This window comes from Anas acuta, chromosome 4 (genome assembly GCF_963932015.1).
Source record: "Anas acuta chromosome 4, bAnaAcu1.1, whole genome shotgun sequence".
In the NCBI taxonomy this organism is placed as follows: domain Eukaryota; kingdom Metazoa; phylum Chordata; class Aves; order Anseriformes; family Anatidae; genus Anas; species Anas acuta.
In genome coordinates, this window is record NC_088982.1 from 42172147 (window position 1) to 42188474 (window position 16328).

The 16328-nt window shown below is 35.9% G+C and overlaps 1 protein-coding gene across 9 annotated transcripts in view; it reads right to left on the bottom strand.

The window, feature by feature from the left end:
• TTC29 (tetratricopeptide repeat domain 29) overlaps window positions 1-16328 on the bottom strand; it is a 277281-nt gene that overhangs the window by 90463 nt on the left and 170490 nt on the right. For 6 of the 9 annotated variants that reach the window (XR_011096153.1, XM_068680902.1, XM_068680905.1 and 3 more), the window contains 2 exons: window positions 13947-14170; window positions 3171-3356 (listed from right to left, as the gene is read on the bottom strand). Coding sequence is in view for 8 of the 9 variants with exons in the window: in XM_068680902.1 (XP_068537003.1) it covers window positions 3171-3356; window positions 13947-14170 (410 nt within the window). In the remaining variant the exon portion in view is untranslated. Of the gene's footprint in view, window positions 1-3170; window positions 3357-9843; window positions 10024-11279; window positions 11386-11930; window positions 12317-13866; window positions 13916-13946; window positions 14171-16328 lie in introns of those variants that run through there. The other 3 variants (XM_068680907.1, XM_068680908.1, XM_068680906.1) reach the window with 3 other exon arrangements.

Genomic DNA, 16328 nt, shown 5'->3' on the forward strand with positions numbered 1-16328 from the left:
GTTGAAAATATAATGTAAATGTTAGACATCATTCATGTACATATAAATACTGGAATGTGTGTTTGTATGTATGTACACATACATGCATATTCCCATATATGCATATTCGTGTACACATACACCCCTATACATATGTATCTATTCCTGTATATATGTATATATCCCAAGAGGAAGAAGGCATCTGACTCCTTCAGTTCACTATCAAATTAGACTACACCATTATAAATAACTGAAGAAAAAATATTATCATACAATTTACAAGCTGTGCCTATTTGTTCTAAAATCAAAAATAGTGTGTTCAGAATTTAACACGACACCATTAATACTTATGTAATTTTATACAATGCCAACTCAACATCTGCTCTTACAATTTTTCTGCACTCAAAACTTGCAATTTAATATTTCACCCTCTGAAAATACGAAGTGCAAGGAATACATCTGTCTTTTTCTCAGTGGTCCCTCAAAACAAATCCTATGCTTTCTCTCAGTTCCTTGATTTTTTCACCTCTCCCTATGGAAATAAAATATTTGCAAAAGACAGATGCTATGGATTTAGTGGAACTTTACCCTGGACAGTGAGAAATGCACCTTGTTTTCTCTCTCCTTACCAATGTTACTACAAAGCTTTTCTTCTGGAAATTTCTAATATTTAACATCAGGAAAATCAAATTTTTCCCCCCTCCTCTAAACATTTCTAAGTGTATTTAATAACTTCACTTATATACTTTTCAATAGGATTGAATGCTTAAAGATACATAAGTATTCAACAGTTTTTGCTTAACACATCTTAAAGGCAGGTAATGTTAAAAAAAAAAAAAAAGTTTGGCAGTGGCATTGCAAACAGTTGTGAGTCACACTCTGAGTCCTTAAAGATATATAGGAATGTTTGCTTTTATTTGCCATCTTATAATTTTATGTTACAGTAACTGAAGAACCACGTGAAAAGGTTGCAAAAAAAAAAAAATCCAGCAACTTTAATCATTTTATTCTACTGAGGATCAGATAACCTAATTAAGCATATTTCACTCAAAATGAAAATGGCTTGGTTATGACTGGCTGGGCTTTAAGCAAGTGTTTTCTTATCTACTGGGAAACTGAATCTAGCTTAGCTTCAATTCCTGGAATAAAACTGGAATAAATAATCAAACAGATTATTCCCAAGCATGTAGATAAAACATGAAAATGTATTACAACCAATGCCAATACATCAAGAGTGAATGTCATCAGACCAAACTTCTTTTTAATTTAGGAAAGTTTTTCTCACCGTCATAACTTCCTTGTAAACCATTATGGAAGCATAGTTCACCTGTAACTACTGTTAGGTGAGTGCAAATGGGTTGGGAAATCCTATAGATACACACTGGTTATCGGTAAGTCACTGTCAGAAAAAGGCACTCAGTAAGTTGCCACCGGTCCCTGTCCTAGGTACAGTATAATACTTAGTGTTTTTTATTAAGGATCTCTATTACAGAATCAAAAGATTATTACATGTTCAAATGATATCAAACTGGGAAGAAAACAAAGCATGTTGAAAGACAACGTCAGAAGTCAAAAACAATCTTGACAATTTCTAGTAACTATCTACAAAATACTCTGTGCAAAAATTAACAAACAAAACGTATTTATAACAGGCAGGAATAACTGGTGATCCCAGAATGGCAAACTGAATACCTAATTAACAGTTCTTCAGAAAAGAATTTAGAAATTACTCAAGTTCATGAACTGAATATGAGAATGTAACTTATGCTAAAATGAACAATGTGGATGTTATACATGAAAATACAAATAACTGCGCAACTTGGAAGAAAAGTAGTTCACTCCATTTTATCTATCACTGGGGTATGAACTCCAATTTTAAAACTGAATCCAGTTCTGGGTGTTGCAGGCAAGAAAGATATGACAGATACAATTCCAGTTCAGAGGAAACAGCATGAATGACTACCAGTCTAGAAGACATGAGGAAATATTACGTTGGGATTTTTCAGCTGTAAGAGAACATGGGAGGAAACAAATAAATAAATAAATAAAGTCACAACAAAAGTTTACGGATTTTATGTTTCATGTCCAAGTTTTTCCTGGGGAAAGGGGGAAGCTAGGCCATTATTCAAAACATACCCATTCTGTCAGCCATTTACTAGAATTGCATTATTTATACAAAATATTTCAGTTTCTGTGGATTTTTTTTCCCTGAGAAAAGCCATTCTAGCTGAGAAACCGAGCACAAGCTGTGCTCAGGGTTGGGAACATTTTCAACCCATGAAGTAACACCTCTAAGCAAAAAAATAATGACCGTGCAAATCACATTTGAATAAATTGTTAGGAGAAAAAGTGTATTCAGTAATTAACACTGGAAGATAGGTTTTATTCAGTTGCTTGAGTCTCTTGATATAATACAAAGATAGGAAAATCTTTTTCATACACGTCTTGTTATACACAACACAACCCCCTCCGCCATTAAAGGTAATGTATTATTTTTAAAATATGGAAACAAAGGTAACAGTTACCTTAATTAATACCTTATACCACTTTCAGAGATTCACAGTTTGAAGATACAGACACACAAATGGAGAAATGGAGCTTAAGGTAAGGTATAAAGCTGAAGCAAACATCACTATGGCAGTCATATACAAACATCATGTGATCCTCAGGTAAGAGAAACAGAAGATTTTTAAAAGAGTACCAAAAAATGTAGTCTGTTTTATCCAACTGTAAGTTTTCCATCGAGGCAGAATTAAACTAAATTATGTGTTCATACCTTTTTTAAATCAAACTAGTTTGTACAAAAACAGATGCCACTCTACTTAGCCACCTGTGGCCTGAAGCAGCATTACCAGTCCTTGTCAAAAATACACAAAAGGAAATACATTTAACACAGAGGACCTCTGTGCTAAATGGATGTTCCCTTTAAACTTAGGCTTTGGTTTTCATCTGACTGAATACTTCCAACTGTTCATGGAAAGTAAACAGGGAAAATTGGTCTATGAATAATTACAGACTTTGTCTATTTGCTACTCCAAAAATAAGAATTGAAATAGCTTTTAAACTTCTTTTAAATTATGGTTGCAAACCAATTTTACACAGAAATACAGTGCCCTGTAACAAAACACAAATTACCAAATAAGACCATCTTAATGCTGACACAACGTAGCATTACGAGCTCAGTGACTTACCTTGTTCCTCACTGATGAGGCCCGCGTGTGCGTGTGCTTGTGCTCGTCTTTTCCCGCCATCAGTTTTTATTAGTTGAGCAGTGTTAAAGCATCGTTCATAAAAGTAATTCCTTAACCATTCGTCCTCAGGGTCATTGAAACAGTAGGCCAAGTTAAGCTGGTTATCATACACCTCCCCATAGTGCCCTTTAAAAACAAAAAATAGTCAAAATGCTAGTTTTCATCAGCTTTCACAAAGCTTACACATTACAGCAATCACGAGATAATGAAAATGAAGGAGTATTTATATATCCAGCACACAAATACTACCAAGTTCTCCTACATAGCAAGGAAATATGATAAAGGGAAAATGACAACCTTCCAAATTAGGCATAATTGAAAACTTAGTCTAGCAAAACTGCAATGAATTGCTATCACTTGTTTACAAACACAAAACTTAGTTCAATAAAACACACAAAACCTCTATAAGACTCATTTAAAGACAGAAGCCAGAGTGAGCAAAAAGACCCACACATCCAGTTTCTACTGGAGAAGTGTTTGAAGCACTGAGACCTGGAAAGACACCGAATGCTTTCAAAACAGGTCTGAGGTAGCAACCACGATGATGTAGATAAAGAACCAAAGAGAGCACTCTGCAAGTGCCCCCCACTAATTTCATACCATTTAAAATATTTAAAATAAGAATAACAAGAAATGTTTTGAGTTTTCTATCTACTTTCCCATTTTTATTACATTATCACTCTCTCGAATTAAGGACCAACTGCAATTTTACACCTTGACCTGAAAAAGACAGTCTGCCAAGCTATTGCTCTCAGTAAACACGGAAAGCAGAGGAGATTTAAACTCTCAGCTCTCCTTTATGATTTGAAGAAAAAACACATTTAGTTCCCACTGTAACATCCAGCAGCCAGCTAAATGAATACATACTATTCCTCATATTTATAAAAACAGTGCGAGTCCCACCTCTAAGTAGCATTACAAAATTATCAACAAATACATTATTTACAATTTAAAATTGCCTATGTAATTTATTTCTCTCACATATAAAACAAAACAAAAACAACCACAAAACCCAAACCACATGCGATTATTCAAAAGACCTATTAATTTTGATTAGAGAACTAAAACTTACCTGGTAACTCTTATAATAGTGCTACTCCCTAGGGGTATTGAAGAATATGTTCCCTACGTGATGCTGAAGAATCTATGAGATAAGAGAGCATAGCATGTATCTATATGTTTCACTGTAAACTTCTGGTACACTAAATGAATTTTCTTTCCAAACTCTGCTTACATTAGATGTGAATGTGAATAATTCACTAAAATTCCATCACAGTTTTGGTTTTCTTACTGTGTTTGTGGCTGTGAAGCACAGCCTGTTCTTAAAAACAATTCTCATGTAGTTGGGTAAAGAAGGAGTTAAGAACCACAAGTGCTGCTGCAGGTGAGAGAATGTTTGGATAAGCCAGATGTGTGAACAGAACGGCTTTGCTTTCGGGAGTTCTGCAATTTGTAAGCTTTGCTCAACAAAGAGAGAAAAGGGGAAAAAGAAAGAAAAAAAGCTTCTCTTACTTCTGATATGGAGCACCACACAGAAATAAACACGCACACAAAAATACATTAATACATTGATTTCAATGCAGGCATGATCTCACTCCAAGTCCAGATCTTTTCAAAGCACTTTAGATCTACGACATTGTATCAAAAACATTTTTATCAGAGGATGCAGTTATTTTTTTATTTTTGTTTTTTAATCTACAGGAAAAATTGGGGAAAATCCAACTTTCCAGAAGTACTAATTTCATGACTGTAAATTCTATCATCAATATGAATCCCTTGCATTGTTTAGAACACACAGTGGTAATTACTCAGAAAAGTACTTTGCATCTCTAAACCACACAGAGGAGTGCTTCCTCAGCCTCATCTGCAGTATGTTCTGTCTCAAAAACTTCAAGTTACTATTCAAATATATGTAAGTAACATAAAACCCTCATTCATCCCTCATGACATCCCTCATGTCATCGTGACTAAGTTCTTTGACTTCAGAATGTCTTGAAAAAGCCCTTCACTGTGCTTTGTGATGCAGTAAAAACTTTATTCTTCTGAAGGAATTCCTTTACCACCAAATCACATTTGCAGCCTTCAACGGGTTTATCTAATATTTATTTCTCCTCCATTTTTATCTATTCTGCCCATTCTGGAGAACATCTACTTAATCTTCTGTGTCTTTCTGAAATCAAGCTGAAATGGCTTTGCCTCCATTCTTGAGCACTCGCTTTTTTGTCTTCTGGTTTATGAACTAATCCCTCTCCTTCCATGGTAAGCAATGGTTTGGGCTTAATATGCAAAGATAGCTACACACATGTGAGTGTGTATTGCTGTGCATGTGCTCATATGCATGTATATAGAAACATACATTCATATGTGTGCGTATAAGAGTTGAGATATGTAATTGGGATACACTCAACATAACCACTTCAGACATAGCTATATGTTTCCTAGAGTCCCTTTCCAGTCGGTGAAGAACAGCAGATACTGCCTGGCTGTGATTTTCATCCCAATTTAAACATCCATTGTGGCACAAGATCATCTCCAAAGTAGAAAGCAGAGGTTCCCATGATGATTACAAGCACACAAACATAACCATTTAAACACGAGAAATATAAAAGCTAATTATAATCACTAACTTAATCTAAGGTAATAATAATACACATCGGATATTGATTACAGCAGAGTGAAAATGAACTTAGAGGATATCAACAAATGCTTACAATAACACAGCAAAAGGAAAGAATTAGATTGTCATTGGGGAAGAACACTAGATACAAATTTGTTGCCTTTGAAATCTTTGCTACGATGTACCAAGGCACTAATGCTACATAAAATTATGCAAATAACTTCAGGTAGTGCCCTACAAATCTCAGGAGATGGAACTGACCTGAGGCGGACTATTGCTACTGCCACAGCTTTGATTGAATGAACTTTAATGTGACCCTCCGATGACTATCCTGCCGGTGAATAACAATGAGAAGTGCACAAAGACAACCATTTCTCTGTAATTGTCTTGGACAGTGGCTGACCAGATACGCTGGTGTCACAAGAAAATAAACCCCAAAAGATAGATATTTAAAAGCCATATTGTCTTCTGGATTCAAAGTCTCTCTGATTTACAAATCAAGAAATTCACTGAGATTATTCTGACAGTGGCAAAGCCAGTATGTCAGACTTGGCGAAAGTGAACTTTTATCTCCCCAGGAGAAAAAAAAATATTAGAATAGGTAAATACTCTCTTCTACAGAATCTCCCATAGGTAACACAGTCATTAAAGCTTTGACCCCTCTGATTTTTTACAGTAAGTTCTCTGCATCTGCTAATAGATTACACGTAGAGAAAATTTTTATGCATATATTGATGTAAAAAAAATCTGTACCACTTATCAGAGAGATAACGACACCACTGGAATATGATACCAAATGAGCAGAAAGAACTCTGAGTCACATAAGCAACTGTAAAACAGTTCCTGCAAGACGAACTGTTCTTAAGTGAGTAAAAAAAAATATAAGAATGCACACAAATAAAGGTTCAAAAGGTGTTCTCATTAATCTTTTGAAAATTACATCTAGTCCATGGAAGGTGAATCCAGGTTTCCTAGAAGACACAGGATTGAGAGAATGCTGTAAAGAGCAGCAGAACGGCTGCCCAAAATGGCAGCTGAGCAGAACAAACCAAACTTGATGGAGCAGATGGTGAAGCCTAATATTTTGTGGTTTTGGACATAACTTAAAATCTGCTGAGAACACACCTTATAAGCAATTAGCCAGTGTAACATTTTTTTCAATGCCAAATTACCAAATTTAAGGCAGTAATAATAATTCACAAGAATTGAGTACAATTGTTTTTTAAAACAAAAGGTCATCCCATGCTGCAATATTTATTTTGTACATTTTTGAATGTTTTAATCACAGAATTATAGAAAATTTACTTTCCACTTTGTTTGATTTGTACTTTTCAAAATATTTTATTTTCATTGTCCTTTGCAATGGAAAACAAAACAAATCACGTTGAAAGTGGGTATCTATGCGCAAAAGGAAAATATTCCTATCAAACTTTACTGGTATCTTTTTGTTGAAAAGAGATTTAAAAATCTGTTTTCCGCTTAGGGTTCATATACATATATATATATATATACACACACATATATATATATATATATATATATATATATATGTAGTTTAAACATTAAACCCTATATATTAAACACATACAGGATTTCCTGCTCTGCATTAGAATCTCTTCAGGTGCATCTCAACTGGCACATAAGGATCTTTTATTGTCATGCTTGATCCATAGCCCCTGGTCAGCCCATTGAATAATATCTTGGTTTGTTCTTGGACTGTTATCAAGAACCCTTGGCAAACAAAAGTGTGCATGGAGCAGATAATTCAGGTCTGTGCTCTGCCTGTTGGCTGTGTTCAGCCAGACAACTGCTGAGTAGTGCAATGCACAGGGATAGTGAGGTGGAGGCTGCGTACGAGTAACAGAATTGGTACGAAAGAAAAGAAGCATATGGAAGATCTGCAAGCTGTGCTACTGTGAAGTGGTTTAGTACAACTGCTGCCACATCTGTCTGTATGATCTCCTTTGTGACAGGATGTAGGAGATGAATTGAAAAGAAGTACAAGAGTGATCTTTAGAATGGAGATGAAAACAACATCTTGAAGAGATCCTGGCTTGGCATTTTCCCTGAAGAAGATGCTGTTGTTAACAGAAAACAGAACTTGTACTTCAGAAACTCACCTTTAAAATACAGGTATCAGAAATAAATATTTCAACATCTATCTCTGGCTGAATATTTTCTACCAAAGGAACCACCAGTCAGTCATTTGTTCCTGCCAAACAAAGGCTGTAGGGAAACTTTTCAACAGCTGATAACACTCCTCTTTCAGTTCAGTTACTCGCTTTTAGTGAGTATGACTTAATTATAACTGACCATTCACTCTTGAAGACATGTCAAGGAACAGCCTAAGATCATTTAAGTCACTAGGAGCCATTTCTGATGTCTGAAAAAGACATCATCACTACTGGAAGTTTCATTTTTCTCTTGCCAGAGAGATCAATACCTGTGACTCAGTAGCAAGACTACTGATGCTGTAAAGAATTCATATACGGAAAGATCCAGGATGGAGGCTCTTGGGCTGATAAGGAGCACGAACAGCAACAGAATATGGTGCTACTAACAGTTTATTTCTACCTAAATTCATACATAGCAAAGAATCAGTCCCGTTTTGTCCCATGGTTCGGGACAACCATGCCTCTACTATTGCAGCTGGAAGACCACACTTTGATTTCCTTTTTTTTTTTTTTCTTTCTAGAAGTTTTTCCACAAGCCACACTCAGTGAGTGAAAACACACAAATGCAAATGAAGAAAGGTTGCTATGGGGTAGCATGCTGACACACAATCAAATTGCATGCAGAGCTTCCGTTTCTTAGATATCATGAAGCAGGGCACACGCAGGGTGCAATCCCCTCCACCCCTCCCTAACGCTGCTAAGTACCTAAGCAGAATATACTCAAAGTACAATCTACACAAAGATGCTGGGAAATGGTCAGGATATAATTTTATCAAGTAATAATAAAGCTCTCTAATGATAGCAACATAAGGCAATTCAACGGGTAATCTGGGACACTAAAAGGGGACTCCAAGCCACTGGAATGAAAACACGCCACTTAAATTAGAGGCACTCAGGCACTACTTAAAATGCAGAAATGCTGCCTCTGTTGAAGTCAGCTGGCTATATTTTGAGGTCTGGCTTCTTTCCAGAGCAGAATCATTTCACTTTCTGTAAGCTAATTGCAAAAACAATAAATTTTTCCACTGGTCTCTATCAACTGCTAGCTTTTCTCTTGTGAAACAGTATTAAGTAGAAAAGGACAAATCTGCTTGGAAAACAAAAGTATTCCTTTGCCCATACAGCCCCAAAACCAAAGCGAAACTACATCCACCAAGCAAATATTAAAGGAGGGTTTGGTATGTTTACCCTTTTTCTTTTTTTTTTCTCTTTTTTTTTTTTTTTAATGCACAATCACTTTTTTTTCCTCCTCTCCACAATAGCATGGGTAATACAGTTATTGCAATGTTTCAAGCCCAGCCTAAGGCATAAGCGTGAAATCTTACAGAAAAAGCATTTCACTGTAAAATGCTAAACTCTATTTTCAACCTTTAGTGCCTCAGACATAGAAAGATTTTCTAGTGTGAACACATCAAATACTCATGCTTTCTTCATATACTTTAGGAAAAGTCATCTTTTACAACAACAACAAATGATTATTCATGCTGTCAAAAGTTTGCTCGCTGAAGTGAGGAAAAAAAGCACCGTTAGCAGCTCCTCCTAATTGTTTGTGTCTGATATTCCCTAGAACGCAGGTCAGCAGCTTGTAGCACGTGCACAGATTTAGCATTTGACATACCACAAAGGCAGTGCAGGCTCTAAGAAAGGCAAGCTGTAATTCCTATTATCCACTAGCTGCCCCAACGATCAGCTAATAAGCAGTGTCTTGCCCCTTTGAAGGCACGTCCAAGCTGACTATTAGCTCTACATGCTGGATTTGCCACAGAGAACAGTCATCTGCTACCACAGTGCTGACTGCTCCACACACATCACAGCCACTCACCTGGGGAACTTCCCATTTCTGCTCCCCTGCGCCAGCAAAGGAAAGCCAACAGCTGAGAGGACTCTTCCTTTAATTGCTCCTGAGCTGTAACTTGCCTTCTGTTCCCTTCATCTGGTGGGGCCAGAACACAGGTAAACCAGCCCACACTGACAAGCACTGATCGTATGAGCTCTTCGTGGCCTAGATTAGTCACCATAGGTGAAGATTCAGTTAGGGTTCAGCCCCACATTCAATACACAGTTCAGATGTGATCTGAAGAGCAAAGCTTTACAAGCCTTTTTAGAATAAAACTAGGACTGGTGACCCCTACTTTGACAAATGGTAGATTTGGCACACCATCCCTGACAAGCTGCTGACCCCAGTCTAAAATACTGTTCAGTGTCAATCTGCATAGCACCATCCTTTTTTTTTGGCTCAGTGCTAACTAAATAAAGGTAGCTAGGCAATAATTTGAGGAGATGATTCAAAAAGCTTAGTGTGATTTTTAGGTACAAGCCTAACAAGTAAATTAGTAATGCATTTTATAAGAGTAAGACAGGCTGTAGACACCAAATAACAATTTGAAAAATCAGTTATATGGTAAAAGGTGTGCAAACAGCAGCTTAAAGCTTCTGATTTCACTTCTAAGTATTATTATCTGAGGAAAGGCAACACTTGTCATTATAATAAACTCTTCTCCCAGGCAGGCATGAAATTAGGTGCTGTTCAAAGACTCCAAGAGGTGAATTTCCTTTCTTCCTGCTGTTTCCCTATGACCCACCCAAACATGCAGAGATATAGGGTCAAATTTTATCTGCATCTTAGACAGACAAAATGGATAAAATTAATTCTATTTATCCAGTGCACTTCTCTAGGGTATGGTCATCTCTTGTTCTCACGATGCCAGCAGCCAAAAGATACTTGGTTAGCAATCCTCATTTTCAGATCAGGACGGGACTGTGGCTTCAGACTCTCTCTCCTGCTAACTTTCAGAACAGTCCTGACTAGGGATGAGGGAACTGTGACTCTTCAAAGGGATAGTAATAACAACCTACTGACGTTGGTATGCCTTTAAAGGACAATTATAATTTTAAGTGAAATTACTCTGGGCAGTAAAACCAGGCAGGCAATTGGGCAGGCTATTTGATGGCCTCAAAATATATATTTTCTTTTTGAAAAAGGACATTTTCAACAACATGTATTAAGAAATAATGGCATACATCAGGTGCTGAGCTATGTAGATTACTTTGGCATTTATCCTGCAATTTTCTTTAAAAAAAGAAAACAAAACCTAAAAATATACATATTTAAACAGGTAAATGCCTCTCCCCCCTTGTTTTTTTTTTTAAACTACGGGGACCAAAACTAGTAAAAGAGAGGTTAGTTCATGATAACAAATGATAATAAAGAAATAATTAGAAACAACTCTACTCTGAAGTCAGAAGCATTTATATTACTTGCATCGAAGACAACCAAAGAGGAATGCAGTCAACAAGTATTGCCAATATTTCTGCAGTGTTGTTTGTTTGTTTTTGGAGGGGTAGGTGGGGTGTAATGCTGTACCTAGGGCAGAATAAATCTGTCAGTTATGAAAATGAAAACAGAGAACATTCACTGCTGTGTCCAAAGCTTAATGGTATGGACAACGTAAACAGTCACAATTTTTAAATGAAGAAATAATGAGCATAATTGCTCTTTTATATCAACTTCCACATCATAATGGACTGCCTTGATTCATCCTGTCAAAGCAAAAAATTTATGTCCATCATTGCAGAGTCTAGAATTACAGACTACCAGCAAAAAGAAAAGATTTACATATCCCACCAACAAATATGGAAAGTGGGTCAACAAATACCTAACTTTCTCTATGTAACAACTCTGAAACTCTAAACTTTGGAGCAGCAGTTCTAAGCAAAACTCACAATGAGACAGCAACACTGTGATACAAAAACATCAGGTGAGAAAGCTAAAGAACAAAAGGGAAAGCTTTTTACTGACATCAGTAATGTTTCATTTTCCACTTAGCACCTCAGGTTAAAAAAAATAAATCTCTTCATGAAGTTTAGATTTATCAAAGAATGTACAAATCCTACAGATTTTTTTCATACCTTTACACCTGCAATCTCTTCACCACAACCGTTAGCTCAGGACAGCATACTTGAGACAGGTATGTTTTCAGCTAGCCTAATATTAGTGACATCAGCCACATTGTAAAACTCTCACTGTTCACTGCCCCAAATGTTACTTTAAATGCTTTAAGCCATATTTGGCTTGAACTGTAGTGGCTGAGGAGCAAACGCAGGTCAGCTGCTGTTGTGACTGCTATGCCGTAGTAAGTTGCAGCTGAAGGATGAAGCCAACTGCTGAACACCTTTTAAATGGTTTCAGCTGAAGTTGTCATGAGATTGTAGACCAGAGCTCCAACCAGTTCGATTAGAATCAGACAGCAACTGGATTAGTGGAACTCCTAAATTAGTATTTGATGAGCTGTGTAATCCATATGTTATCTTCACAGCATTACTAGCTCCAACAAGCTGTGATACAAATAGCATCCACCCCTTTGTCTGCCTCACTTAAAACAAAGATTTGTGGAAAGGTTTACACTGAAACTGGCAAAAAATCAAAACTCTCGCTACCCTGATCTTGCAATTCAGTCCAAATGTGTTGCTTGAACACTTGCCAACTCCATTGGCACATTCTCATTACTTTCTTTGCTTTCATTTTAACCAACTTGAACAGGCAAAGCGTGGAAATACTCTCTTCCAGAGACAAGACACAATCAGTCAGCTGATGGGCAGTATCCCATCTCTCACAGAGCCCAGCATACAGTGAATGCCAATTTCAGTGAGAGAAAGGGCCTCTGCTTTCCACAGGGGCAAAATCAGCACAGTCAGCACCTTGCCTCTCTGGGAGGGTATTCACCACCTCTATTGGCAAACAGCAGTTAATAATACAGAAAAAGATCTTGCCCTGAAGGAACACAAAATACTCTCCTTGAGCATCTGCTGGAAGCAGGTCCATCAAGAGGTGCCCTAACTACCACTTTTCAAACACCAATGTATTGGCACAATGCTTATGTACGGCAGAGTAGTCTGGGAGCAAAACTCTATCATACTCCTGCGAACAACATGGGTCTGTGTTCAGGTTGTAGTCATACTCAAGATAAACTTGAATATTTCCTCCTATCATAGGCTGGCTAGGATTGTAGTGAATTAAATAAAGAAACACAACTTTTTGCTTTCAGACTAAACGTAAACTAAACATATTAAATGAGTGGAAAGCTGTCTTTTCTAAAAATTAAGTTTTCTGTTCCTAAATTTCAGCAAGAAAGCTTAGGTCCCAAACTCTCAAGCTTTATTTTAGATTTTCCTCTTTATAGCAATCAAAATGTAACTTGAAACAAGCCAACTATAATGAAATCAACTCTGCTATGAAACAGAATTGTAGTTAGAGCTTTACCTGCCTCCATTTCTTACAATTATTCCAAGAGAGAAACACAGAGTAAGTTATGTTACTATTTACAGTAAAGCAAAATGATAAATATAAGAGCTCAGTAAATAGTAAGCAACAGAAAAAATACAGTAATTTGGAGTTATGTCTTCACTAATATTTAGTAATTCACAGGTGGCATGTTACATCTATGTGCTGTATTTTATTTGACATGTTCACAATCCTTTTTAAGTCAGTCACAAATCCAAACAGTTAGCAGACAGTGTATTTAATAAAACCAGATTTATAAAACTATTACTGTTTGAAACAGCATTTCACCTATTAAATTTTTCTAATACAAAACCAGCTAGTCAAATCAATAGAGAAAGAAAAACAATAAATAATGAAACTGTGAGAAAATATTTGAGGTGTTATCAAAGCTATAAATATATTAAATATTTCTGATATTATAATGCACTCTCCGTGTGTTTTTTTTTTTCCCTCTCCAGAAAACCTCTCCCGATATCTGCAGTTCCTAATCATTTATTCTATAAATACAGCTTAGTTGACTAAGGCTGAAATGTGCTAAGATGCAGTAACGTTTCAAATTCATACATGAAACAATTTGGAAGCTTCCCCCAGGCATTGGTGGCTGCGGCTCCCGCTGCTCTGCTACCCACAATCCCCCCATTTACCTGCTCGCTGGGCTGCCTCAGCCCTGGTCAGGAAGTGGTAAAGCTGATCCAGCTTATCAGGCTGCTCCTCCAGGGACTTCTGCTGCCATATGGCTGACCCAGGCCCTGCAGCCTCCCTCAAGGCATTCCACTTCTGTATCAGAGTGAAGAGCTCGGAGAAGGACTTGTGATAACCCTGTCGCAGCATGTCTATGCAGATGTTCTCCTTGTATGAATTCCTGTTACTGGGAATAAGAAAGACGGATTTTAAGCCTTTAAACCTGCATTCTGTTCTCCACCTTACCAAATAATTACAGATACTAAAACAGCTTTCAAGATGAGACCTCTGCAGTTCACCAGCTGGGAAGGGGTATATTTTTCCCTTCGCAGAAATCATTCTACCAAAATACAATTACAAATATCCTACCCTAGGGAAGTAAACATGGGAATAGAGAATAAATACCCAAATATATATCGCAAACATGTTCAGAATATACTGATATTTTTAGCTGGTACTGTTAAAAAAAAAAAAGGTTGACTGATGGGAAAAAAGATATGTTTACATCAGTTTATGAAAACACAAACTCTTAGTTTGCTTTAAAACACTGCAGAGAGGAAAAGATGAAACATCCTACATGTCAAAACAATGTATACATTCAATAGTTTTGCTGTAGGATACAGTGGCTTGGTTTAATATGTCAAACAAATCTTGAGTCAGAAACACAATTGTTAAATATTATTTTGCTTCTCTTTAGCATATAACTTCAGCTGGGACTGGTTCACATCCTAATTTTAAAATCAAGCGATGCAATGACGAATTTACATCAAAATTATCCAATTCATAAACTCTGAAAAGATATACTAATCCAAAAGCTGTATAATCAAATATTCTCAAAAGCTAATATATCTTTTTAGATATTATTTATGGAAATAATCAAAATATTTCTTTTATGCAGCATGAAATGATTATTGTGTCCCAACCTGGAGAAAGCTATGAGTTCAATGGGACTACCTGAAACACTGAAGCGTAAACGTAAATGTTTGCAGGAGCAGCTATCTAGTTTGGGAAAACAAACCCTCATCCCAGTAAAAAGACAAGGACCTAAATGTGGTAATTTTAATTTGTATATTCCACTTAAGACTTCTATTTGTTTTTAAGACTGTCTTTTAAGATGAGAATCTAGTTAACTACTATTTCTGAGAGGCATTAAAATAAATATGGAATTGTGAAAACTGAGATTTGCAGTGTATGCAAGAAATTCAGATGACCTCATGCTGAACAATAGCCCAATTAGAATAGTATTTCTAGCCTAAGAAGAACTACTGCAGTTCTTTAACAATCCTAATTAGACTTGAGATTATGTAAAAAAAAGTCTTAGCTAGATGTCAGTCAAGTAAATGGTAATCTGAGGTGCAAGAACTAAATAATCTGCATTATTTCAAGTTTAATATCATTATTTAAAAAAAGCTATTAATTACTCCGTAAATTCACATTAATCCTTCATTTGTATTTCTTACATTTTAGTTGCAGAACTGAACACAAAAAATATTACACAATTCTAAAAGGTACATGATATGACATAGACTAAAATACTGAATGTATTTTTTAATGTATACGTATTTCAATATTGAAAAATGCAGTGTTTACGTATACAAGAGAAAAAACATAACTATTCTGTACCAGAAAAACATTTGCAAAATTTATCTTAGAAAAGTAAATGAGAAGTATCTTTAATCATTTACACTATATTTGGCACATACCAGGTTCTCAGTATACAGCTTCAAAATACCACACAGATATTATATTAATAAGGTACAATATATTATCTACTCTGTATATGGAATGCTTTTTTCTTTTTAAAATGTGTGGGTTTTTTTGTTGTTTTTTTTTAACAACAAAAAAAATATATATGTAAAAAATTCCCAGCATCTTTGAAAGGCCTAGGACTGAATCCTACAGTAATATCACCCAAAGCATTGGAAAAAAATCTAAATAGCAGACGTACATACATGCATCTTTATTTATCTATATGTGGTCTATATGTTAGTATATGTGTGTATGCATTATATGATCAGATGTGTTAGAAGCAAAGAAGAAAGTAATTAGCTGCTAAAACATCTTAATAGTAACTGAACAAAACATCATTCAGTTCATTTTTAACACTCAATACACAGTACCAGTATTTGTATAAATAGAAAAACTGTGTCAGTGTAAGATGTTACTTGTTGTAGATTAACGCACTTGATGTCAAAGCACATTTTCTGCACAAGACAGCATTATTAATGAACCAATACAGGAAAACAAAAAATGCAGGAAAATTTCTGTTTAAAAATTAGTTTCACCATTCTTTTTTAACAAAAGGCCATGCAACTTAATATATAAATTGAAATAATGCTGAAGTT